The 26,918-nt window shown below is 40.6% G+C and overlaps 1 protein-coding gene across 6 annotated transcripts in view; it reads left to right on the top strand.

Moving 5' to 3' along the window:
* Rnls (renalase, FAD dependent amine oxidase) overlaps window positions 1–24,401 on the top strand; it is a 387,611-nt gene extending 363,210 nt beyond the window's left edge. For 2 of the 6 annotated variants that reach the window (XR_013436093.1, XR_013436085.1), the window contains one exon: window positions 10,484–10,602. Coding sequence is in view for 3 of the 6 variants with exons in the window: in XM_040273778.2 (XP_040129712.2) it covers window positions 10,484–10,648 (165 nt within the window). In the remaining 3 variants the exon portion in view is untranslated. Of the gene's footprint in view, window positions 1–10,483; window positions 18,600–23,670 lie in introns of those variants that run through there. The other 4 variants (XM_040273777.2, XM_021735874.3, XR_005728657.2 and 1 more) reach the window with 3 other exon arrangements.
* The last annotated feature ends 2,517 nt before the right edge of the window (window positions 24,402–26,918 follow it).

The following is a 26,918-nucleotide window of genomic DNA, read 5'->3' as shown; positions in this document are numbered from 1 at the left end:
CACTTTAATGTTAGTTTTAAGTGACTTGGTTTAGTAAGGAAAGTGCAAGCCTTGGCTTTCATAGACAGGGGTTTGAATAGCAGCCCTGTCACTTGTCATTTGTGTGGCCTGAGCAAATGTTCTGACCTCTCTGGAACTCAGCATCCTCACATAACAAGGGGGCTGCTGACACTAGCTCAGAGTGTTGTGGTGAGAATCCAACCGCCCTTGAAGAGCTCAGGAGCCTGGCTTCCTTACATTTGTCCTCATAGCACTGCAAATTCCATCCCAGCATTCAACACCCCATTTTACACTAGTGGATTTCATCTTCTGGTTTCCCCCAATACCCTTTTAGGAAAAGGTCCTCCTCTTCTTGCTCATCTTTGAGCATTCACCTACCATGGCTTGGTACAGAGAAAGCAGCCATAGATATTTTGGGAAGGAAAGAGGAGAAAATAGCAGTTGTTTAGCATAGTGAAAAATAGTAAATCAATTAAAGACACAGACTTGGGGTCAAAGTGGATTTCAAATTCAAACCCTGTTACTTGCTAGCTGGGTGACTTTGGACAAGTTATTCAATTCTATGTATAGAAAGGAGATAATACCTAATGCAAAGGGTTGTGATAACAATTATGAGATTATTTTTACAAAGGATTTAGCATAGGAGTTGGCCCATGACAAATACTCAATTATCTTTATTTTTATTATTATTATACAGTTCATTGCAACTCTCCTGTAATCTGATTGGTAGTTGGCAATGTTTGAGTAATAACTGCCTTGGCCTTCACTGAATGAAATATGCATGAAAATCATGCAGGAATTACTTTCTGCTATCACTAGAAATAGTTGTAAAAAAAAAAGCAGCGCTGTCCTGGAACTCCACACAGGAGGGAATGAGCTGCCACTGTCTGAGCAAGTCTGACCCTGTTTGGAACATGAAATTTTAATGGACTCAGGCAGACATTTGAATGGCACTTATCTGTATATTCAAGCATAGGGCTTAGGGTTCTGAGGCTTTGAGAGATATATACCAGACCCTGCCCTCCAGGAGATGGCAACTCATCAATCATTATGAAAACAGAAGGTAGAATGTGATCAAGTGCTCTGGCCACAGTGCAGACCCCAGGGTATACAGAGGGGTGGCTTGCTAATGAGGGGAACTGGCTCTGGGTTGAAATCACTGTCTCACTCTCTACTGGCTGGGTGAAACTGTCTCCTCATACAAGAGAGAGCACACCTGCCTTACAGAATGCTGGTGAGCACTGAATGGGAAGATACTTGTGGAAAGCTGACCATAGTGCCTGGTAAGTGCTCAGTGATTTTAATTATCACTATTGTAGTTGCTAGTATTATTTTAACTGAATAATAATAATAATAATAATGTATTAATACAAGGCACTACTAGTATATTAAAACAAGTCTATGATATACCTCTACATTCCTATGGTTGATAAAATCTTAATCAACATAAAGCTAATAGCATAAAAATATTATTTGTAACATGACAAGTGCTTCATGGGCACTCTGGCATTTGAGCTACATCTTGAAGAATGGGGAGCATCAAAGCAATATTATGCTACTAGGTATTCAGGGAAGGAAAAAATCTTTTTTATCTGATGCCTTTCCAAATTTCTGATCAGTTCTAAGTTTTATAGTCTCTGATGTATAGGACCACTTGCAGGAGTTTCTGAGGCTAACAGGGTAAATGAGGATGAGGTCCCAAACCAAAAATTGTCACAGGAATGAGGGAGTTGAAGGAATGCATGTTCAGCAGGGTCACTGCCTGATTTCCCCAACCTGAAATCCCTATGAGAACACAGACAGAGCTGAGCAGAGCACTCAGCCCACTTAGGAATATTTGCTTCACAATTGCTGTATTTATTAGTATTTATGCTGAAAACAAATTCCCCTTTGGGACTCCCATTCCACTCTATTGGCACCTGGTGGATCCTTTAATATTTAAGTTCCTCTGTCTTCAAAGATCCACATCAGAGTCTTTCCTGAGGCTGAGGACTGAATGTACTTGCACCTGGGAATTTCCCTTGTGGCCAGAAAAACCCAAAGGGGAGAACTTTTCACGCATAAAAGAAATTGTAAAGGAAGAAGATAAGTTGGGGAGATAGGGAAGGGGTGGTGTGGGGTGGGGTTTTGAGATCTAAAAACCACACATAAAGATTTAAATGAGCTCTCCTCCACTGTCTTCCCCAGCCCCATTGGAAGGCGACACTGTGTGCGCCCGACACATGTCACATGTGCCGGCATTGAGAAGAGTTGCAATAAATCAGAGCTGAAATTTGTACTGATGTCTCAAAAAGTGTTTCATGAATTTGTAAAATAAATCTGAGGCAATCTTTCTCAAACTTCAGTGTGCACAAGAACCACCTGGAGAGCTACTGGAGATTTATATTTCCACCCCCAGAGAGCTTGATTCAGTAAGTCCAGGATGGAGCTGCAAAATCTTTATTTTTAACAAGCAACCCATGTAATTCTGGTGCAAATCGTTTTTGAACTAGTTCAAAGTTTTCTGGTCCAAGGATTAGGAATTTATGGTTTTTAAAAAATTATATATATATCCTGTCTTGTTCTTTTTGAGTTAATTTTTAACTGTTTCCTCCAGTTTTCTCATTCACGATCCCCACAGGTGGATTTTGTTTTCTTTTTTTCCATTTTGAGGGACTATTTAAGTTTCTAAACACTAAAATGCCTTTTTAGGGGGTAGGAAGGAGTAGGGCAAATGTAGTAGAGACCACTTCATCATGATCTTTAGGTAGAAAAGCCAGGGAACACCATAGAGGTTTCCTCTCTGGGACTATCCCACCAACAGTCTACACTGAGGGTTGTCGGCTGAATTGGATCAACCTGCAAGTTGGCCCTTTCTGAGATCAGCCGTGTACAAGTGTGAGGTAAATCAGAGGCGCACAGGCACCCAGGGAAGAGCCAGATAACACAGGAGCCTGCCCCGATCCTGCCATCCTGGGATCTGCTCTTTCTTGGCTTCCAGTGGAACAACCCAGGCGCCTGTTCTAAAGGAAGGAAACTTGATAACATGGATCACAATGTCCTTTGTGCCCCTTACATTTGAAGTTGAATAAACCCTGCTTGTGGATGAGGAGGCAGAGGACACAGGAAGGATCCTGGGTCTTAGGAAGGACCCAGTTTTCTCAGGAGTCTTGCTATGAAGTACAATGTGTGTGTGTGTGTGTGTGTGTGTGTGTGTGTGTGTGTGTGTGTGTGTGTAGGGGGGTGGGGGGTGTCAAAATACAGACTGTGAATTTAGTGGCGGCGATAAATATCTTCACGAAAACATTTTCTTATCTGGTAAATTCTCAAAGCTGCTAATGATGACTAAGTACCTCTGAATCCTGTTCCTTTCACATTTCTGGGTTTCAGTTTCTTTGAAACAAAGATTTTGGAGTTGCTAATTTCTATGACAGAATGAATGTTCTGTCCAAGCTATACCTGAGAAGCTTCTTAGAATCAGCTATGACAATCTTCAGAAGCCGAAAGGTTAGTTATCTATTAATTGCATAACAAACTACCCCCAAACTTAATGGCAACCATTTTGTTACAATTTAGTAGGTCAAGAATTTAGGAAGCTGGGGTGTGGGAACATAGCTCAGTGGGAGAGTACTTGCCTGGCATGCCGAAGGTCCAGAGTTCAATCCTCAATTTGATCCCTGGGGGAAGATAATTAGGAAGCCAGGCACAGTGATGTGGTACACACCTGTAACCTCAGCTATTTGGGAGCCTGAGATAGGAGAATCACAAGTTAGAGGCCAGCCTGAACAACTTGAGGAGACCCTGTCTCAAAATATTTTTTTTTAAGGAGTGGTATATTGGGGTGGGATAGATCTGGGGATGTGGCTCAGTGGTACAGCACTCGCCTAGCAGGAGCAAGGCCCTGGGTTCCATCCCAAACACACACACACACACACACACACACACACACACACACACACACACACAGGGTTTAGCTGGGTGATTCATCTCCAAGGCTTTTTGATATCAGCTATTGCGGCTGGCAGTTCCATTTCTGAGATCCTTCACTCAGCCATCTGATGCTGCAGTCTACCTGTCTGTCTCCCTCTCGCACACAGACGGAGCAGCTCATCACTAAGGTACCTCAGAATGGTTTGTGCTTCTTGCAGCACAGCAACCTCAAACATAGAGGCTCAGTGCTCCAAGGAGCCAAGGCAGAATCAAACTGCTAGTCCTCTCCTAGCCAGAGCTGGCACAGCCTCACTCTCTCTGTAGTCTATTGATCAGGATGTTACAAACCAGGTCAAGGGGAGAACTAAGATCCACTGTCCCACAGAAAGAATATCAGAATATTTCCAGTCATCTTTAATCTGCCATAGTCAGCCTTTTAACAGAAAATAGACAACATGATTAAATTTATCAACATCAGTGATTTTTTTTAAGTGGGTTTTTTTTTCCTCCATGAAACTCTAAAGATTCAGTCATCTGAAAAGCAACCAAATTTTTGGATGTCTAATTTTTTTTTTCCCACCCCACTGTGGCCTCTGTTCTCCACACTTAAACAAAAAAGCTGATTCCTAAGGAAGGTCAGGATATGAAGACACTGTAAATAGAACAAAAGTTATTTTTAAACAGAAACTGACAACTGGGAAAAGAGAAAAAAAAAACTGACTCATTTTAATGTAATTGACTCTTATCTTTGAAAATGCAGAGTCCTTGCCATTTCAGAAAGAAATGGTACTGGGAGCCCTGAGAAGTGGTCAGTCACTCCAACTACAAAGCATTGTCACTGCCGGCCACTTTATGGGGCCTGGAGATAAGCTCATTGTTCAGTGCTCTGCTTGTGGTATTCAGTGTGACACAGATGCCACCCTTGCAGTCTACACACAAACAGTTCTTTGTTGCCCTGAGTGTAGCAAATTCTTTACCATGAATAATCTACTACAACAAATGCTCTCTTTAGTTCCTTCCCTGTTGTTGAGAGTATTTCAGCTCCTAAAGAAATCAGTACTCAATAGGAATTAAACGCTGGAAAGGCTCTTTCAACATTGCTACAGAGAAGAAATGGAAAGGCACGATTTATCCTACAACTACCTCGAAAAGAATGAATGAAAAGATTTAGGCCACAGACACAAAGTGCTACCACAATAAAAAGGTCCTAGGGCACCAGGGGTCTGGAGTCCCCTCATCTAGGTTTGTATCCAAACTTCATCACTTCCCATCACCTGGACCAGTAAGGGAACCTCTTAGATAAGGAAAAGACCACAATTGGAACATCTGGCTCAAAGGACTGTGGCTAAAGGGTTAAATGAGATGATTCTTGCAAAGTGCTTATAGGCAGTAAGCCCATGAGAGCAGTAAGTTGCTATTGTTGTTACTGTTATCATCTCCTTGTGGACTCACACTGCCCCTCAGATAGGTAAAGAAAACAAGATTTCTTAATTTCTCTATTATTGATGTAATATTCCTCAGGAGTCCCATTCCACATGGGGTAGTTGGGAAGATTTTAAGTATGTCAATTAATGGTACCTCAATCCCTTCTGATTTGAATGCATTTCTGTGGGAGACGACTCCGTCTTGTTTAGGTCTTCTCTGTTTCCTTCCCTTCCCTCTGCTTCTCCCTAAAGCAGAGTCAGAGTATATAAATGGTACCCCTGTCCCCTCCTCTGGGTCTTGCTTAACTATGCACAGTGAGCTACGCCTTGGCTTGGGCTGCCACTGACCATGCTGATAATCATGGACTCAGCCATCTGCTCGCAGACCTCTGCGGGTGTTTCTGGCCCTCCCAGCACTTCTGAATCCCATCGTGGGGCATACTGGAACTTTTTGGAATTTTCTGCTTGCCAGGCTCAGGCCCTAGGGAGCTGAGAGCCCTGCCTCACTGTCACCACCCTATCACTGTCACTCCAGCCATGAGCCAAATGTTGAGTGTCTCCAGGGACAGCGGGTTTCTATGAGAGGGAGGGAGGCACAATTTTGCCTCCTGGAGACATTTGGCAATATCTGGAGACATATTTGTCACAACGTGGGAGGTACTACCAGCCAGAGATACTGCTGACCATCTTACAAAGCACAGGACAACTGAGCCACAACAAAGAATTATCTGGCTCAAAATGTCAATAGAGCTGAGGTTGAGAAAAAAATCTGCCCTAGAGGCTCTTCCTACCCCTTCCTCCCAGGCCACCCTGAGGAGAGCAGGCCACTAGGCTTGAGATTCTCAGTCCTCCCTAACTGCCCTAGAGGTTCCTCCCACAGCCCGATGCTCCCTCTCCCACAGGAGAAGAGGGCAGGTAAGGACAGGGCCCCTCCCCACCCTGCCCTTCCTCTGTCTCTCCTCTCCCCCTCCCATTTCACTGGGGACAGAAACACTGGGCTTTTCTAGACTTTCCCATGTGACAGAGATTTCCCCAGCATCACTTTCTCCTCCTTTGGAAGGTGTCCCTTACCTTGGGGACTTATCTAGGGCCAAAATGAGGCCCTAGGTAAAATGGAGAGAGAGAGAGAGAGAGAGAGAGAGAGAGAGAGAGAGAGAGAGAGAGAGAGGTTGACAGCACTGAGGAAAGATAAAATGAGAGATATTTCAAAAATACCTTTTGTACTTTTATTAATATTAATAAATATTATATAACCAGCTACTTTCCTTATGCCAGGCATAAGACTTGATAAAATATGCATTGAATGGAACTACTTACACTATAAAGAATTTATTACTACAAAAAAAATGTATTTTCCAGGTGGCCTTCCCTCTAATACTCATGGGATGCTCCCCATAATTCTCACCTGACTGGAAGCCCCCCAGTTCCTAGGCCACACTCTTGCCTCTCTCCAGCTCTGAGCCACAGGCGTGCTTTCTCGGCATCTGGCCTCCCACGTGTTGGATCAGGCTGCCTGATCTCTTTGCCAGGAGCCTGAAAGCTGCCTGAACTGACTGAGGTGGTTCAGAGCCCGGTGCTACCCAAAGACCGGAGTGATGAGAAGCACAGGCTCTGGGGACGCTGGCTCTGACCTCTGCTGGAGGTGGCACCAGGGGTCAGTAACTTCATCTCCCTGAGCCCCATTTTCCTGAACTGTATAATGGGGATGGTAATTATAAAAACTAGATAGGGTGTGAAGGCAGTGACTAGGGCTGCCTTAACAAAATACCACAGTGACTAGGTGGCTTAAGCAACAGAAATTTATTTTCTCATCTTTTTGGAATTTGGAAGGCCAAGACCCAGGTGCCAGTGGGATGGGTTTCTGGTGAGGGCCCACTCCTTGACTTGGAAATGGCCTTCTCACTGTGTCCTCATATGGCCTTTTCTCTCTGCAAACTCTGGGAGCAGAGTTTGCAGAGAAACTCTACCCTGTCTCCTCCTCCTTTTCAAGGCCACCAATCCCACTGAATTAGGGCCCCATCATTAGGAATTCATTTAACTTTAATTACCTCCTAAAGATCTGATGTCCAAATATAATTACCTTGGAGGCCAGGACTTTAACCTGAGTTTTAAGGACAGGACTCAGTCTGTAGCATAGACTATGAGATCACTCACATTATGTTTTTGAATCTAGAAAGCATTCAGTAATTATCTCTGGCTATCATAGTTATATATATTGGTGATGTTGTTAGGAGTACAGGACACCATCTATTCAGGATGGTGACATCCACTATGAGAGGAGCTTATTGAGCAGGGATTAGGGAAGGAAGATACTGCGCTGTCATATAATATCAAACCCAAACAGCTGGACCCCAGGAAGTGCCCAAGGAAAGTGCCGGATTTGATTGGAAGGAAGAGGTAGATACTTTCTTAAAGGAACTAGGTTACGTATGCTGAAAGAAAACAACATGCATGGATTTAGTCCACAAACATAATAATAGCTGTCCTATATTACACTTACTATGTGTTAAACACTTGATATACATTCTCTTTCCCCCAACTACCCGAATAGATGAGGGAAACTGAGAATCAGAGAAAATCAATGGTCTCACCAAAGTTACACCGTGATTAAGTAGCAGAAACTTGACTTAGTTTCAAGACTACTGGATCCCCAAATCATAGACTTTAGTCTCCTGTATGTTTAGGGTTGTGGACGTGGAGATCAGTCATTAATAATTAGAAAAAATTGCTGGTCTCTAGTAACACGCTGTTCCTGAAGCTGAAGTATAGAATTAGCTCATGCAGCATTTTGAAGGAACTAGGACCCTGCCTCCAAACATATTGGGCTGAAAATTAATAAACAAATTAAGGAAACGAAGAGTCTAAGGAATTTGCATCAGTTATCTATTACTGCATAACAAGTAGTTGACTCCAAAATTTAGCAGGTTAAAACAGAAGCCATTTCTTCTTTCTTGCAAGTCTCCAGACCTTTTGGTTCATCAAGACTGGGCTCAGCTCCTTGGCTCTGCCTCAAGCTATAAATCTGGTTGCAGCTGGGTCTGGGATCCCTGGTCTTTTGGCCTTCAGGCTACAGGAGCAGCTACCTGGGGGAGCTTTTCTGATAGTGATGGGAGAAGCAATGCCTCTTTAAACCTGAGTGCTGGGTTAGTACATGTCACTGCTGCCCACACTCCATTGGCCAAAGTGAGTTGCAGGCCGGTGGGAAATTGACTCTGCCCTTTGTGGGAAGGCTTGCGAAGTCACACGGCAAAGGACGTGGACAAAGGAACAGCTGAAGAAAGGAGACCAATAGTTCCATCTACACAAGACATTTCTGATTGAGGGGGAGAGCAATTATGTAAGGGGGTGGAATGGGAAGAGAGCATCTATAAAACCCCATTAACTGTCAAAAGATTTGCCACAAAGGGCTTTGCCTATGAATAAAACACCACATTTCTTCATTTCTCTAACTGAGATAATGAAAGACAAATCCTCCCAGCCTCCCACTTTCCTCTTCCTTTTCCTTAAAAAGTCGACAAAATTGTAGGATGCCAAAATATTAGGCAAGCTTGGCTAAAAAGAGAGATCCCTCAAGTCTCAAGTTTCAACCATCTATAAAATTAGCATTTGGCAGATTTCTGTAAGAATCGTGTCCCTCTGCATCTGGGTCTGAGTCCCCGTTTTGTGTTTTATCTACACCTCTATAGTCTCCATGCACAGACACGAACCCAGCTACTGGACCCATTGGAGCAAATGCTCTAAGAAAACCAAAGAGGAAAGCCCCTAGGAACATAAATCAAAACGGCTGGGGCCAGATATTATTGCACGAAGTCAGGAGAGGCCTCTAGCAGTGTCACATTACTAGATAGAGGTATATTTACATTTCATTATGTGGGCTCAGTCACCCCAAATGATGGTTGTTTTTGAACCAGGGAGATACAGTTCCAGTGGAAGGATGGATTGGTCTGTCTTTTCAATTGAGAGCTCCCTGGTACTGTTTTCTGTTCTGTCATATTCAAACAAGCTCACAAGCTCTACAGTGCCAAATATCACAGTGCCCAAGGAACAAGGAAACTAGCTGATCTCTTTCTTGAGGTCCAGGCAGCATCTGGTTACCCTCCTGTTCCCAATTTCTTGTGAACTGTAGGAAAAGTCGTCATGTAGTGCAGTGTGCGGGGCAGTATCCAGGTGCCTTCTTGGTCCAATTTAGAGGGCCTTCCAATCAGCAAGCACCACCGATCTGAGTGCACCTCACGCTGTTGCCAGGCAACGGAGGGTAGCCAAGAAAGGAAAAAAAAATGTGTTCTCTGCACAGAAAGCAGTGCTGACTAGCCACTGATGGCTTCAGAGCTCTTGTGAATTTCATTACACTACAACTGGGGAACTGGGGGTTAAAAGTTTTGGGCTTTACTTATAAAAACATGGACCTAAATCAGATAACTAATTTAGAAGCAATTACAATGCATTTTATTCTATTCTTTTGCCAAAGAGTACCTTATCTGAGCTTGCTTTCCTTTTTACTTTTCCTTTTAAGTCTCAAAAATATCTCCTCCTGAGGCAGGAAAGAGGCACAGACCATGCATATGGGGAAAGGGGGTGATCCTTGCACTGGACGCCCATGTTAAGCTGAAGAGGGAATTTAGGTCCAACACCCACCAGGTCTTAGACTTGCTCAAGTATGCCCGACCAACCTCACAGTCTGGTGGGAAATTTTTTTTTTCCTATGAACATATGGAGTATGTTAGTGTTTAGGAGGCTGTTAAGTTAAAAAGAAAAAAAAATTCTAAGGAAAAATATTTTTTATTATACCAAGTCCTAGCTAATTTTTTTTTTGGGGGGGGAGTTGCTTTTTAATACATTATTCCTGGTTATTTAAAAATAAATATATTTTAAAAGGTAAAGACACACTGCTAGCTAAAGCAATGGTTCTCAAACTTTTGGGTACATTCTTTTGAGAGTTTGCTTATATCTGAATTTCAATACAATAGGCCTGGATAATAGTCCAGAAATCTTTATCTTTAATCCTTTCCTCCCCCCCATACAATGTGGTTTAAGGAACAAGTCTTTGAAAATCACTGGTCTGACCACCTTTGGTTGACTCCTAATGTCACTTGTTTTTTGTTCTGATAGTACTGGTGAATGACAGTACATTGCCTATTCTTGTCTTTCAGAAAGCATTTGCTTCTCACTGGCCACACAGGTTTGTTAAGAGAGAGAGAAGAGAGACAGAAATGACTTGGATTGGAGACCTGAGCTACTTTATCCTGGAACTCAGACCAACACATTGGAGATTTCTGGACCAGTGCTTCCAGACCAGGAAAGATTTTGCATTCTAAGTTTAACAATGTCTGAAGATATTCAGGTTTTCACACTCCAGGGAGAGGGAGCAATGAGGAAGAGTACTAATAGGACTTCAATAGCTCGGGAAACAAAAGCAAGAATTGACAAATGGTGTTACACCAAATTAAAAGGCTGCAGCACAGCAAAGGACACAATCAACAAACAGAAGAGACAACCTACAGAAGGGAAGAAAATCTTTGCCAGTTAGTCATCTGACAAGAGGATTAATATCCAGAATGCAGAAGGAGCTCAAGAAAATATACAACAAAAGAACAAGTAATCGAATAAAAAATGGGCTAAAGATCTGAACGAATAATCTCAAGAGAAAAAATACAAATGGTCAATAAATACCCGGAAAAAATGCTCAATATCTTTAGACATCAGGAAAATGCAAATCAAAACTACATTGAGATTCCATCCTCACCCCAGTCAGGATGATTATTTAAAAAAATAATAATAATAAATGCTGGTAAGGATGTGGAGTAAAAGGTGCCTTACATTCTGTTGGTGGGAAGGTAAATTAGTATATTCACTATGGAAAACAGTATGCAGTTTCCTCAAAAAAAAAAAAAAAAGTTAAAAAGAGAATCACTATAGGACTCAGCTATATCATTCTTGGGCATTTATCTAAAGGAAAGGAAGTCAGCTTACAAAATAAATACCCGCATACCCATGTTTGCTATGATACTGTTCACAATAACTAAAATAGGGAATCAGCCTAGGTGCCCATCAACAGATGAACAGATCAAGAAAATGTGGTATATCCACACACACCACACGAAGAATGAATTAGTGTCATTTTCAGGAAAATGGATGGTAGCGGAGGACATGGTGTCAAGTGAAATAACCCCGACACAGGAAGATAAATATTACACAATTTCTCTCATACATGGAAACTAAAAAGAAGAGAGACTATTAATGAATGGGAAGACAACTTGGTACAAAAGGGAGAAGACAAGGTGAAAAGAAGGATGGGCATATTTAAGGCATGATACGTGCATGTGTGGAAATGTCACAGTGGAACCCATTCATTTGTGTAATTAATATGTGTTAATAATAATTTTAAAAAGAGTGCTACTGCCTGTGGTAGGTAGAGACAGGGACAGCCATGTATAGAACAGCCTTCCACATGAAAGAATTCTCCAGCACAAAATGTTAGCCACAATAAGGTTGAGAAATCCTGAGTGACACCTAGCCACTCTTTGAAGGGAACTTGGAGAGTGTGTGCCTCATCTCTGTGCTCACAAGATACACTGAGCCCCAGCGGTGGAGGGCCTAGGATTGCATCCCTAGGTAGGTAGACACAGTTCCACATTTAGCAAGAAGAATATAAAGATTAGCCTAGAGGATACTAAGCAATGATAACCAATGCAAAACAAATAGTTTCTAGTAGACACCTGCATGGGTCTACACTATGTAGGTATAGACATACACTACCCTTTTTTTTAACACTAAAGAGTTTTAATACTAAAGAAACTGCTATAGTAGATCTGCTATAGTGGATCACTGCATCTAACTAATGGACTTCAACAAGAATGTATTTTAGCACAAGCTCATTAAGAAGTAGTTAGGAACATGGATAAAAACAGTAGAGTCCTTGTCCTCAAATAGGTTATTCTCTATGAATCCCATAATAGAGAAGGGCTAAAAGACATGGGAAGAGGGATTAGAGAAGCATGTGTAACATTTTTTTTTTTTTTGAGTTTGGCCTTTAAAAAGAGGTATGATTTTGACAGCAGGTTATTCAAACACGATTCAAATGCAGAGATTCAAAGGCAAAATGTCCAAGGTGGTGTTGGTGGAGGTGATGGCCCCAGAAGAGTGACATTGAGATGTGAGGAATGAAAGTAGGGTGGCCCAGTTGGGAAGGCTCTGACTGCTTGGATAATGTGTTTGATCTTTTTTTTCCTGCAGGAAATTAGAGGCCACCCAGGTCCTAGGCCTCAGGAGGCTGTAACCCCTAGTCTAATCCCCGAGGTCCTGAGCAGTTTCGGGGCAGAGTCCACAAGGCAGGTCAGCATCTACTTGTCCTGGAGTCTGGCTTCACACTTCCCCTCCTCAGCTCCCACTTTGCAGCTGCAGACTTAGCTCTCCAGGCACCCTGTTGACTACTGAGCTGAGTTGACTGAAAAGAGATTTTGGTTGTTTGTAGTTTATACCAAGAGTATAAGGAGAAGAATTTCTGCTTCTCCTATACAAAAACATCCCCACCCTAAACACCATAGAGCCAGGCTCCTGTTTCTCAGTAATCCGACCCAGGCGCACACCTATCATCCACAGAGCCAGTGAAGGAGAGGTTACCAGGTCAGGGAGCGGTGGAGGTAAGTTAGCTACCCATGCTGTCAGGCTGAAATAATGGTGCTAACTTGGTGTCAGTAGAGACTAAGTATTGGTTGCTTTTTTTCAACAGGGTACTTCTGTCTAAACTACCCTCAATCTTTAAAATTATCAAGTAATTTCTCAATTAAAAGTATAAATACAAGCTTGGTGCAGTGGCCCATGCCTGTAATCCCAGCGGCTCAGGAGACCAAGGCAGGAGAATCGTAAGTTCAAGGCAAGCCTCAGCAACTTAAAGAGGCCCTAAGCAACCCAGCGAGATCCTATCTCAAAATAAAAATTTTTTTAAAAGAGCTAGGGAAATGGCTCAATTGTTTAACATGCCTGGGTTTCATCTCCAGTACCCCTCTCTTCCAAAAGAATAAAATACAAGAAGCAATTTTCATATAAATATGAAAAAGTATAAGTAGAAGGAAGCACAAAAAGTAACAGAGAATCGCTTGCATAAAGAGATCCTTGAAGATCTCTGTGTGGGAAACACAGGGTCCTGGCATGTCCTGGGAAAGAAGATGGAGGGAATCTGGCTCACTGATTGGGAAGGTCCCTTATCCACTTGTGCTAGGTTCCCCATTGTTACTTATTTCTGTGCTGTGGGTTTAATAAACTCACTCTGTCAATGATCTGGAGGCAAAGGTAGGAAGGAGAGCACACTAGACTGAGAGTTCCACAGCAGGCTCTGCCAACAGGGGACACAAAGAAAGGTAGAGAATGGACACAGGAGCGAGAATCAAGTCCTCAGGTGGCAGACTGGTACCCAAGAGGGGGCTCTAGTGAGCAGGCTCCATCCCTTTCACTTTACACATGTGTGAAGAAACACCCAAGGGCTTACTGGTGCAGCTGGACTCCTCTCTCTTGGACCAGGACTCTCCCTACACATAACTACATTGCTGCTCATTTTGAACATTGACAGTAGTTTAGATGGAGACACTCTGATGACTGAAGTGACAATGAAGATTGTGTGGGCTGCTGTAGTCCAAGGGCATGCCCAGCTGTCTTACTTCTTTGCCCTCCTGTATTTTTTTTTTTTTGAGAGAGAGAGAATTTATATATATATATATATATATTAGTTCTCGGCGGACACAACATCTTTGTTGGTATGTGGTGCTGAGGATCAAACCCGGGCTGCATGCATGCCAGGCGAGCGCGCTACCACTTGAGCCACATCCCCAGCCCTGTATTTGGTTTTCTTAAGTTGGGGGAGAGGAGATCGAAAGATCTATCATGCTTTTCTCTTTCTTTCTTTCTTTTTTTCTTTGGGCACTAGGATTGAACCCAGGGGGTGCTTAACCACTGAGCTACATCCCCAGCCCTTTTTATATTTTTTAAAATTTTGAGACAGGGTCTCCCTAAATTGCTTAGGGACTCAGTTGCTGAGGCAGGCAAGATCCTCCTGCCTTAGCCTCCTGAGTCTCTGGGATTACAGGCATGTGCCACCACTCCTAGCTTGCATGCTTTTCTTAAGAGCAAAGTACATTTCATCCTATAAAACTCGCTGGGTTAATTCTTGTGATTTAATCAGTCTGCAATACATGCAATTTTATCAACTATCATCTTGTACACCATAAAAATAGACAATTTTAATTTGTCAAACAAAACAAAATTAATTAGAATAAAAGTAAGTTAAAACATGTATAGGGAAAATTTTTTTTATATCTCTTTGGGAGCACAGTACAGGATATAATTCTTTAATTTCTCCCAAATGCTCCTACTTGCCATGGCAGGTCGACATGCTGTACAATGTTCATCCAAAGAAGGGAACTGCAGAGTTGCTGGGAGGTAAGAGATGAGCTCCCTTTGAAGTTGGTGTGGGTGGGAAGAGTAGGGAGCCACCCCACAGCTGCAGAAGCTGCCAAAGTCCCTGGAAAAGGAGCATAAATCCTGCCCCCACACATGTCACTGTCGCTGAGCCAGGCCCGCTGGGTCTAAGATCAGGAGCCCTTAGAGAAAGCTTCTGGCATGGCTCTGTGCCTCCCTTTCCAAGCCCTGAATCAGCCTAGAGCAGGGACAGGTCTGCCATTAGTCCCATGAACTTTTCCTCTGCCCTGGACCAGACCTATTCTGGACCTCAGGGCCAAGAGGGGGGCCGTTCACTATGTCGTGTGGGTGGCTGCACACAATGTGGCAAATATAGCTGACTCATTGCTCCCCAAGAGGAAACCCAACTCTAAGGGATAAGCCTTCCAGACCATGAACCATGATCTGAGAAGATGGAAAATAAGCCAGCTCAGTTGCACAGAAACAAAGGCTAGGGAAAGGGTGAACACAGAAGAGTCTGTGTCCAACCAAGCCAAACCACAAGGTGTTTAGAGGATATAAGAGACACAAATCTTATAATATACAGAAACTAGAAAGATCAATGTGGAAGAAAGGTGAGCTTCGGTCGATATTCATTATAGCATGCTTAGAAATTACATTTTTTTGTCATGGATGCATGCAACATTTTTTAACAAATGGGAAGGGGGAACACTAAGTTGATCTACCCTCAAGGAAATCTTGCTTCACCTCCCTAATTCACTCGAATCTCTCCTTTTTGTGTTGCATCCTTGAATTGCTTTGCCCATGTTCGACCTGTGTTCCTAACTACACCTAAGTTCTCTGGGTCAGGCCAGAGTATGGGCAAGAAGAATATGGTGGAGGAGCTGAAAGTAACTCAGTCTCAGGCAAGTTGTCAAGATCAGACCAGAGGGAGATGAAGAAGTTCAGTTCTGAGAGCCTTGAAGAATAAGGCCATTGCTCTACCTTGGGATGAAAATCTAAGGAGACAAATACACCTTGAGGAGTTAAGCAGGTGTGTACGACAAAGACAGGGAAGATTCCAGAAGTTGAAGAAAGGGAACCAGAGAGGAGGAACCCCAAACAGAGGCTGCTTCCAAACAGAGGCTTACCCCTCTGTCCCTACTCATGGCCACACTTCCTGCCACCATTTAGTGACCCTTGACCCCAAGAAAGAGACACAGCTCCGACTATGATATTTTGAAGGAGGTGAGGGGCACTCAATCAGTATTTTTAACATGCCCACCACCCTTGATTGGGACAGAATAACATTTCTCACATCTTAAGAACAGCACAGACACCCTCATGGTTCATCCTCCAGTCCTTGGCCACCTGGAATGCTTGTCAAAGATTTGTTAAGAGATAAGAATGATTTAAAATCAGCCATTCATTGTTTAATGCCAACATTTTCGTTCCTGTCAGTCACTTTGAAACTGTCATCGAGTTAGCAAGTATTTAAATGACAGCCTACTGCACGCTGGGCACAAGGCAAGCCAGTGTGAACGTGGCGGGGTATGAGACCAGGAGCAACTTCCCATCCAGCCTAAGGGTGACCGATTCCTCCCTCGTACCTTCCCTCCCTCTCTTCCTTTTTTCTTTCCATTCTTCCTTCCTTCCTATTTTTCTTGTCTTGGAAGAGTGATTTTCATAGGTTGAAGTCAAACCCCATTACACGTTTTCCATATAGCAAAGTTATTACTAAATCCCTGTAGAGATCCAAATCATTCCTCTTTTTGGTTTCCTCAATCCTTAGATTGAGTAAAAGAATAGAATAAAAGAATGGTAGCACTCACCTGTAATCCCAGGGGCTCAGGAGACTGAGGCAGGAAGATCTCGAGTTCAAAGCCAGCCTCAGCAATTTAGCAATGCCCTAGTAACGTTTTGAGATTCTGTCTCAAAATAAAATATAAAAGGGGCTGGGGATGTGTCTCAGTGGTTAAGTGCCCCTGGGTTCAATCCCCAGTACCCAGTAGATTATTGACACTGCAAAATCACAAAAGGAAAAATTTGAATAATTATAAGATTAATGATCTAGGAAAATAGTATTCAAATGTTAGCCTTTCTTAATAGCTCCTAATCATCTATGAAACATTAAGAAACTGTGTGTACTTTCATATGTCTATTTATCCATAAATACATTCTTTTAGATGGACACATACACACACACATACCCATGACCCATATACACACAGGTCTCTAGAATGTACAGAAATACCAGCAAAACTTAATATTGTTAGAACTTGATGTGCCCTAAGAAAATCTTAAGAAAACTGAATTGTAGATCATCATTTAGTCATGATCAAACAATCAGTTTAGGAACTAGAACTCACATCTGTCAGCTACCAGGGAAAGAACGTTTCCATGGACATCACTTTAAGACTTTGTTTGAAATTAAAAGTAAAGACTCTTGCAACTACAAAAAGTACTGAGCTTTCAAAGAGCAATTAAAAAGAGACTCCAAAAGCATGAGCATTTTAACTAGCAGAATAAAGGTCAGATGAACAATGAATTCTAAAATATTTTGTTCTTCTTACTTACATTGCTCAGCTGGTGACTGCAGTCATAACTGTCTTTATTGTGCATTTCCTAGAAATTGAATCTTTTAAAAGCACTAAATCATTCCTTTTGTAATAAACTCCAAAAGGCATACAAATTAGTGTTTAGGTTTTATTGTGTAAGATGTCAACCACTGGTTGCATTATCTGGGTGGTTTATATATTGCACTCTTGCAGCTCAAATGCTTTTGGAGATTGATCCAAAGAGAAAGGCCACATAACCACAGTGTCTGTTTGACAATCACCTATACTATAGCAGTCTGCTTGTAAAACCTGACATTTAAAGAATAAGGCTGTAATGGAATATTTCTGACATGAGAAATAACATATTAACATCTTAGTCAAAAACCCTCGAATGCTGCCATGATAAGAAGGGATGTTTTAAAAGATACCCTGGTTGCTGAACATGGTGGTACACACCTGTAATCCCAGTGGCTCAGGATGCTGAGGCAGGAGGATAGTGAGTTCAAAGCCAGCCTCCACAATTTAGCAAGGCCCTAGGCAACTTAGCAAGACTCTGTCTCTAAATGAAATATTTTTTAAAAGGGTTGGGGATATTGCTCAGTGGTTAAGCACCCTAAGTTCAATTTCCAATACCCACCCTGTCCTCCAAAAGATAACCTGGCTGAACAGTTTATTAAGATGAAAAGAGTATGATCTACTGGGCCTTGAGTAAATTTGAAGTGCATTTTCAAAAACTTTAATAAGGTAAACAACTGAGACTTTATTTTCAAATAAAGAACGTGGCATGTATCAAACACACACCAATATTTCAGGGTTGATAATGCAAGAATATGTTTGTTTTTATGTAAATTTAATACTAAAAGTCCATGAATTCTTAATATGCATTATTAATGCAAATGGCCACAATTATCCATGCGAAAGGATTGCCTGGGATTTTGCAGTTGAGACCCTGTGTTAAGAGTGAGAAAGTGAGAAATCAGCAGAATTTGGAAAAAGAAAATTACTACTCAGAACTATTCAGATTTCCTCAAGACAAGCGAGTTATCTCAATTCTGCATGTATTATTCTAAATTAGCCAGGCTGTGCTATGCAGGTAATATTGCACTGGTTTAACACAGACTTTTTCTCAACCCCACTAGACCACTGCACACAGGTCTTCCAGGGCAGCCCAGGGACTCAATTTACTTACATCTTATACCTACAAAATCTGGAACATACTATTTCACATGGTAACACCAGAAAGAAAGTTAATGGTAGTTCATCAGCTCTTAAATGCTCTTGCCTATTGGCCACCTACCTGTAAGGGAACTGAGAGATGTGGGGAATACATAGACAGTCTATGAGGAGCAAATGTTTGTCCCACCATAGGAACCTAATCTGCCTCCATCAAAATGCATACTAGGAGTCTTGTTAAGGAAGTCAGATCCTAAGTCGACATGCTGAAGATTTGGGCCTACTTTTTCTTCTAGTAATCACAGGGTCTCTGGTCTAGTGCCTAAGTCTTTGAGTTGAGTTTGGTGCCAGGTGAGAGATAGGGATTTAATTTTATTGTGTTGCATGTGGATTTCCGATTTTCCCAGCACCATTTATTCAATAGGCTATCTTTTCTCCAGCGTCTAGTATGAGATAGCTGTGTTTTGATCATATCTGTGTCTTCTATTCTATACCATTGGTCTATATGTCTGTTTTGGTGCCAATACCATACAGTTTTTGTTACTATGGTTCTGTACTATAGTTTAAGGTCTGGTATTGTGATGCCTCCTTTTTCACTCTTCTTGCTAAGTGTTGCTTTGGCTATTCTGAATCTTTTTTTTTTTTAAATTAATTCCATGATTGCTTTTTCTAATTCTATGAAGAATGTCATTGGGGTTTTAACTGGAATTGCATTAAATCTATATAACACTTTTGGTAGTATGGCCATTTTGACAATAATTAATTCTGCCAATCCAGGAGCATGGGAGGTCTTTCCATCTCTAAAGTCTTCTTCAATTTCTTTCTTTAATGTTCTGTAATTTTCATTGTAAAGGTCTTTTACTTCTTTTGTTAGATTTATTCCCAAGTATTTTATTTATTTATTTATTTTGACAGTACTGTGGATGGGGTAGTTGTTTAGGAACACATTTGATTTATGGGTGTTGATTTTATAACCTGCTTCTTTGCTGAATTCATTCATGAGGTTTTAGAAGTTTTCTGGTAGAATTTTTTTGCTCTTCTAAACATAGAATCATGTCATTTGCAAATAGTGATAGTTTGAGTTCTTCTTTTCCTATTCATAGCCCTTTAATTTTTTTCTCCTGCCTAATTGCTCTGGCTAGAGGTTCAAGGATGATGTTGAATAGAAGTGGTGAAAGAGAGCATCCTTGTGTTGTTCCAGTTTTTAGAGGAAATGCTTTCAATTTGTCTCCATTTAGAACGATGTTGACCTTGAACTTAGCTTATGATGTTGAGGTATGTTCCTACTATCCCTAGTTTTTCTAGTGTTTTGAACATGAAGAGCTGCTATATTTTGTCAAGTGCTTTTTCTGCATCTACTGAGATGATCAAAACATTCACTGGAGAAAAGCTAGCCTATTCAATAAATGGTGCTGGGAAATTGAAAATCCACATGTAACAAAATGGAATTAAACCCCTATCTCTCACCCTGCACAAAAATCAACTCAAAATGGATCAAAAACTTAGGCACTAGACCAAAGACCCTGTGATTACTAGAAGAAAATATAGGCCCAAATCTTCACCATGTTGGCCTAGGATTTGGATTTCTTAACAAGACCCCTAAAACACAAGAAATAAAATCAAGAATCAATAAATGGGACAGATTCAAACTAAAAAGCTTCTCATCAACAAAGGAAACAATCAATAACATGAAGAGAAAGCCTACAGAATGGGAGAAAATCGTTACTACATGCACCTCAGATAGAGTATTAATCTCCAGGATATGTAAAGAACTCAAAAAATTTAACATCAAAAAAATAAAATAAAATAAATAAACCAATTAATAAATGGAATAAGGATCTGAACAGATATTTCACAGAAGAAGAAATACAATCGATCAACAAATATATGAAAAAAATGTACAATATCTTTAGCAATTAGAGAAATGCAAATCAAAACTACTGTAAGATTTCATCTCTTTCAGTCAGAATGGCAATTATCAAGAATACAAAGAACACTAAATGTTGGTGAGGATGTGAGGGAAAAGGTACGCTTATACATTGCTGGTATGAATGCAAATTGGTGCAACTATTATGCAAAGCAGTATGGAGATTCCTCAGAAAACTTGGAATGAAACCACCATTTGACCCAGCTATCCCACTTCTCAGTTTATATATCCAAAGGACTTAAAATCAACATATTATAGTGATGCAACTACATCAATGTTTATAGCAGTTCAATTCACAATAGCTAAACTATGGAATTAACCTAGGTACCATTCAACAGATGAATAGATTTAAAAATGTGGGATATATATATATATATATAAATATAAATAAATATTTATATTTGATGAAATATTATTCAGCTTTAAAAAAGAATGAAATTATGGCATTTGTTGGTAAATAGATGGAGCTGGAGAATATCTCAAAAAACCAAAAGCCGAATGTTTTCTCTGATATATAGATGCTAATTCACAATGGTGGGCCAGGGGCTATAGAAGAATAGAGTTACTTGAGATTAGGTAGAAAGGAGTGAAGGGAGGGGAAGTGGGTAGGAAGGATAGTAGAATGAATCAGACATTATTACCCTATTACATATATAACTATACGACCAGTGGAATTCTACATCATGTATAACCAGAAGAATGAGAAATTATACTCTGTTATATATGATGTATCAAAATGCATTCTACTGTCATGTATAACTAATTAAAACAAATACAAAATTTTTAAAAAGTGCATACTCATCATTCTCCTACAAGGTTTTCCAGCTTCCCTTTACTATATTAGACTCTGATTGATACCTACATGAATGTTAGGAAGTGATTCATTCATACCCATAACAGAATACCCAGGAGCCTCTTTACTTGCTTTTTAAGAGTCTTAAGAGCCTTCTTAGCAGATATCAGCCTTCCTTGAACTGCAAAGGACAGGGGTCTACTACCTTAGCTCTCCTTAATTCCTAAGGTAGCCACATGTTTCATAACCCCAGGAAGATGTTGGTTGGTTATGAGCTCAGAGAGCTCAAACTTTTAAAAAAGGGTTTTGTTCTTTTCCATACAGGGTTTGCTTTGTACCATTACTTTGTATTTCAGGACATGGATGTGCTTACATTAATTTGATGATTCTCTCTAAAAAGAATACATGAACCATGCAATTCTGCCTTCATTCTCAGCAGCCTCAGTAAAGAAAGGTTGCTGAAGCCCCTACCATTCCCAGAAAAATGGGAGTGGGAATATTTCTGGGCTTCCAATCTCGTTCTTTTTGTTTAAACTTTGCCCAATTTTTTCTCCCCATGGAGAAATCTCCATATAATATTTTCCAACGGAGTTAGCCAAGAACATATCCTAAGTGGGAAGCGTTACATGTGTTACCATTTAGCACTGATATATCACTTAAACACGCAGGCAACTGCAATGTGCTTTACCCAGCAGTGTGAACTCATGCATATGGCGCTTGGATGGGTGTCTTGGGTTCCCTTCCAGCTCCCAAGCACATTCACGTTATGACCTTGATTAAGTTACTCGATGTTTTTTCGGCTGGGTTTCCACAAACAGGCAAGGGATGACAGAGATGACGTGTAAAATGTATATTCTTTGAGGAAGGGTATGGTGTGACTGAGTTGAATAGTGGCCTGTGAGTACTTGGCTATGCATTTCTATGATATGTGGCACTTACAAGAGATGTTAACTTCATCCCGAAGACTTAAAAAAATGGTACAAGCAGATTGCATTCTGATTATTCTGCTAAGATATACAAAATAAGAGTGGTCTTCTAACAGCTTCTTCTATCGTCCCCAGCTCCAGAATTCCTTACTTAATGTCCTAATTTCTGTATTCATGTATTAGAGAGTGGTGGGCTTGTCTCAAGTCTGCTTAAACTCTCTCGGCGTTGAGTGTGCTGATCAAGCTGGAAAATGTCCTCATTTCATGTTCACAGCAGATTTAATTTTATTTATTTACTTTCCTTATCTCTTTTGGTTTTCCCTCATAATCTCTGGACTGCTTTCATTAGAAATGCACAGTTGAGCAACACTTTCCAGGAAAGAAGGGAACCTGCTTCCTGGAAATGTTAACAGACCCTTGGTGAGAAAAGACATCTCCTTTAAAAGTAATTAGTAAAATCAAGACCAGGGAATGCTTTTGGCAATGTTTCTCAATGTGCTTGGTAAGGTTTTAAAAGGGTGTTGATTAAAATTGTATTGGTTTTTATAGGTCTGTGATGCAGTTTTAATGCCGTTTTATCTTCCTTGTTAAGCTTAAAACTGCCATTTTTATTTTCTCTAACTCCTCATCATATAACAGATCCTGAAACACCTAGGATAACCCTGACACCAAACTACACAGTTGATTCTGGGCTTTGTCAAAGAACGTGTCCGTTGAATAAAGAAAACAATGCTCAATTGGCACTGGGTCCTTATGTTACAAAATTAACCAAATGAGATGTGAAAGGCAAGTTGCAATCACATTGTGGAAGATTCTGAAGCTCATGATGGGGAGTTTGGAAGGTATTAAGGAGAAGATGGAGCTCTGTTAAAAACTCTACTGTGTTTGACAAGATAAAACTGCTACTCTGAAGAACAGTCTGGAAAAGAAATATGAAAAAAAAATAAAAGAAAGAAAGAAAGACCAGTTAAGGGAGCAATATTTAAAATAAAACAAAAGCTAGTCAGTAGAGTGAGAATAAAGAGAAAGCAATAAACCAAGAAATAGTTCAAAGGTAAAATTAGCAGCTCTGTGACCAGTGGGGTGAGTTGGTAGGAACTGAACAGTGAAATGCCAGAGACGGTGAATTAATGAAGCTGTGTTGTGCAGATGGCAAAAGGCGAAACCAATACTTCCAGATCCCTCCCTCCTCCATTGCTGTTTTTCGTGGTACACCTAGTCTGTGTTTGCTGAATCATTCACAATCTGTCTGTGTTGTCTACCATGTAACCTTGGTCTCGGTGACTGTATTTCTGAGCAGGGGATGCTAACTAAAAAGTAGATTTTAACTTTAATTTTATTTATTTTACAAAAGAGTTTCTTTTTTTAAAAAAAAATATCTTTAGCTATAGATGGACACAAGACCTTTATTTTGTTTATTTAGTTTTTTTTTTTAATGTGGTGCTGGGAATCGAACCCAGAGACAAAAGAGGTTTTTATATAGTTACCCTTATCTCAATTGACCTAAGGCAGGGCACCTATGTACAAAAAGATATGGAGTTACTGAAGACTCTCTCTTTCTTCTCCACAGGTGCTGAGCATTGATACCTTGGTGGCCAAAAAACTACCTGAACACTTAAGACCCAGCGTGCCTTGGGACTGCAGAGAGATACCTCCCAAGGCAGATTTATAGCTGCAATCAGGAGTTCCAGAGGATAGAGCTTTAAAGATAAACTTGGATACCACTAGATTAGCTTGGCATGACATTCATAAATAATAACTTTACAGTTTACTCTCAGCTGCATGCAGCGTCTGAGCAATCTTCCTGGACTGCTGCATAGTTGACCTATTTATTTACTCCCCCGCACGTACCATGGGCCATCCTACCAGTGGAATGAGGCCATAGACATAATAGTAGTTCTTATAAATGTATAGGAAATCTTGGTGACTGAATTTTGAGTATTTGGTCATTTGGCAAGGGGGAAAGGAAAGGTGGGGAAAGAAGAGGAGGAGGGAAGAGGAGGAGCTGTTTCTGTCCTCCAGCATGATTATACAAATCAAACAAACTAAAAAAGAGACACACACTGACTATTCCATTCTATTATCTCTCCAGCAAAGATCCCCCACGAGATACTGGAGAGATTAGAAAATATAACCTAAGCCCAAAGAGTTAAAGGACTGTTCAAGGGCTGGGGATGTGGCTCAAGCGGTAGCGCGCTCGCCTGGCATGCGTGTGGCCTGGGTTCGATCCTCAGCACCACATACCAACAAAGATGTTGTGTCTGCCGAGAACTAAAAAATAAATATTAAAAATTCTCTCTCTCTCTCCTCTCTCACTCTTTCTTAAAAAAAAAAAAAAAAAAAAAAAGGACTGTTCAAGACCATAATTGTCTGTGGGCGTTGCAAGTGAGGGACCCAAGGCTTGGGTAGTAGAATATGGTGTCATCAAGGAGCTGGAACTTGAATAAGGTCTTCAAGAAAAGATAGGTTTTTAGTGGGTAAAGGAGACAGGATATTTGGGAAATAAGACACATGAGCTCAAGCAAAAGAGCATCTGTGTTAACCAAGCAGAACATCTTACTCAAACTGGATCCAGATAGGGAATCTATTAGCTCATGTCATTAAAAAATTCAGGATTCTGTCTTTAAGGAGTTAAACATCACTACCAGAATGTGTTTCTCCCTCTCTCTCTCTCTCTCTATCTATCTATTTATCTCTCCATCTCTTAGTTCTTTTTTCCCTCTGTCTTTGCTCTATGTTCAGGAAGGCACTCAACATGGTCCAGGAAAATGGCCACCAGTGGCTACATCCTGTCTTCTCAGCTGCCCCAGGAGAGCAACAGAAAATACCACTTCTCTCCAGTGAATCCATTAAAAGTCTCAGGACTGCCACTGAGTGAACAATTTTAGAATACCTATCCTTCTCTGAACCGATCACTTGATCAGGAGGATAAGATATAATGATTGGTCAAGCCAGGGGTGCATGGATCCAGGAAAGGGAGTCAGACATAACTGGTTATTGTGGCACATTGCTACAAAGGCAAAGAAAGAGTTGTCCACGCCAGCATTACCTCACTTGGATGTTCTATAAACCAGTTTTATGATGAACAAATAATAACCTAATAGAAAAATGAAAAAATATGATAGGAGGAAGTACAAGAATAAGATCAGTAGTAATTAAATGGTATATATTTTTGTCACAAAACATTTTTAACAAGTCAGTCCAACTGAGTCATAGTTTTCTAAATGTCTATGAAGTGACGTGAAAGTGAAGAGGAAGACTTCATCTATTTGATAAATTAATTCTATTAAAGCAAATTTACGTATCTGCTAACATAAATGTATGGTTAAGTAAAGAAGAGCCGCTCATTTCCTTCATTAATGCATTAATTTGTGTAGTAAGTGCCTTCTACGTGCAAGGCTTCTAACTACTATGTCTTGTATCCAGAAGGAAAGATGGATTTGGCCTCCTACATCTGAATAATATCACTCTGGAGTAACAACTAATGGGCATCTCCTTCATTGAACCCCAAAGCTGGGTCAAGCTTGTGGGCTAGATCATACATACACTGCAAGGTGAATATTATTGTTACTGCTTATAGAGGAGATTCAAAGAGTTTCTTTAAAAATGCTCTTAAGTCACATAACTAGTAAGTGACAGTAAAGCAGGAGTCAAAGCCAGCATGTCCAACTCTAGATTTGTGTTCTAATCACTACCTGAGCTGCCTTTCCACAACTGAACTTGCTAATGATATGGCTTCCAAGGTCATTAACTTGAGTCCCAACTTAAAAAAAAAAAAAAGAAAAAAGAAAAAAAGATTCACCGTTGATGAAGTTACTTGTCAGGAATGAGTTTCTGGTTTGCCAAAAGTAATAGTTGTTTAATATCACAAGAATTTAAAACCTCTCTCTCTCATACACACACACACACACACACCACTGTATACTACTTATATATGATTCTGTTTTTTTGTAAATTCAGTGTGATGTTACGTTCCCTAGACTTTCAATAGTTAAAGGAATGCTAAAATGTGTTCTTTTATCAAGTGAATAACTTCTTAATGTGAATACTTTCTATATTACTTATAATTCATTATTTCAGATACAAAAATAGGCAAGTTATCCCGAAGTCTGACCCCTATGTATTTTGAATTTTAAACAATGTGATCGGTGTTGTAGTGCCAGAAAAGAATAAACAGTCAAAATGCTAAATATGTTATCTGAAACTAATGTTGTTTTAAACTTTAAGCCATCCTAAACATGAAACAGCAGAGCTGGCTCAGAGCTGGGAACAGAGCTAAGGTATAACCCGTTACCTGGGGTAATACTTTTTTCTAATCCTTCATTCACATTAGCTGTCTCCTCCAATCAACAATTCTGAGTTCTAATGTGGTTGAATGTATTTGTACACAGTGACCCTTGAGTCTCATAAAAGAGGCAGTTAGCTTTTGACCAGCTCTGACTAATGTATGTGGAGAGATCCCCATAAAATAAACATACTTCAAGTTGTTTGCCCAGTAATGGATATTTGGCCTACCCCCATCCTTCCCTAATGCCAGTACAAGTGGTGTTTGAAGAGCAAAGCAAATTCCATTTCAGTCCCAAAGCTGGATCTGATGCACTTTGGCTAATGTTCCAAACTTTAGGAAGAAGTTCCACCATAGACATCTTCTCAAGCAGCTCTTGGGTTGGCCATTATTCTACTAATGCAGCAATTATTTTCATCTACAGAGAAAATACAAAGGCTGCTGCGGCCAGCTGAGAAGAAGAAAGAGTTATACTGTACACAATATGGAAACCAAATAGGTAGAACCAGTAGCTGAAAGAAAGGGAAAATAAA

This window comes from Ictidomys tridecemlineatus, chromosome 1, assembly GCF_052094955.1.
Source record: "Ictidomys tridecemlineatus isolate mIctTri1 chromosome 1, mIctTri1.hap1, whole genome shotgun sequence".
Classification (NCBI taxonomy): Eukaryota; Metazoa; Chordata; class Mammalia; order Rodentia; family Sciuridae; genus Ictidomys; species Ictidomys tridecemlineatus.
The sequence above is the reverse complement of the archived record's forward strand: the minus strand, read 5'-3'. Positions and strand labels throughout refer to the sequence as shown.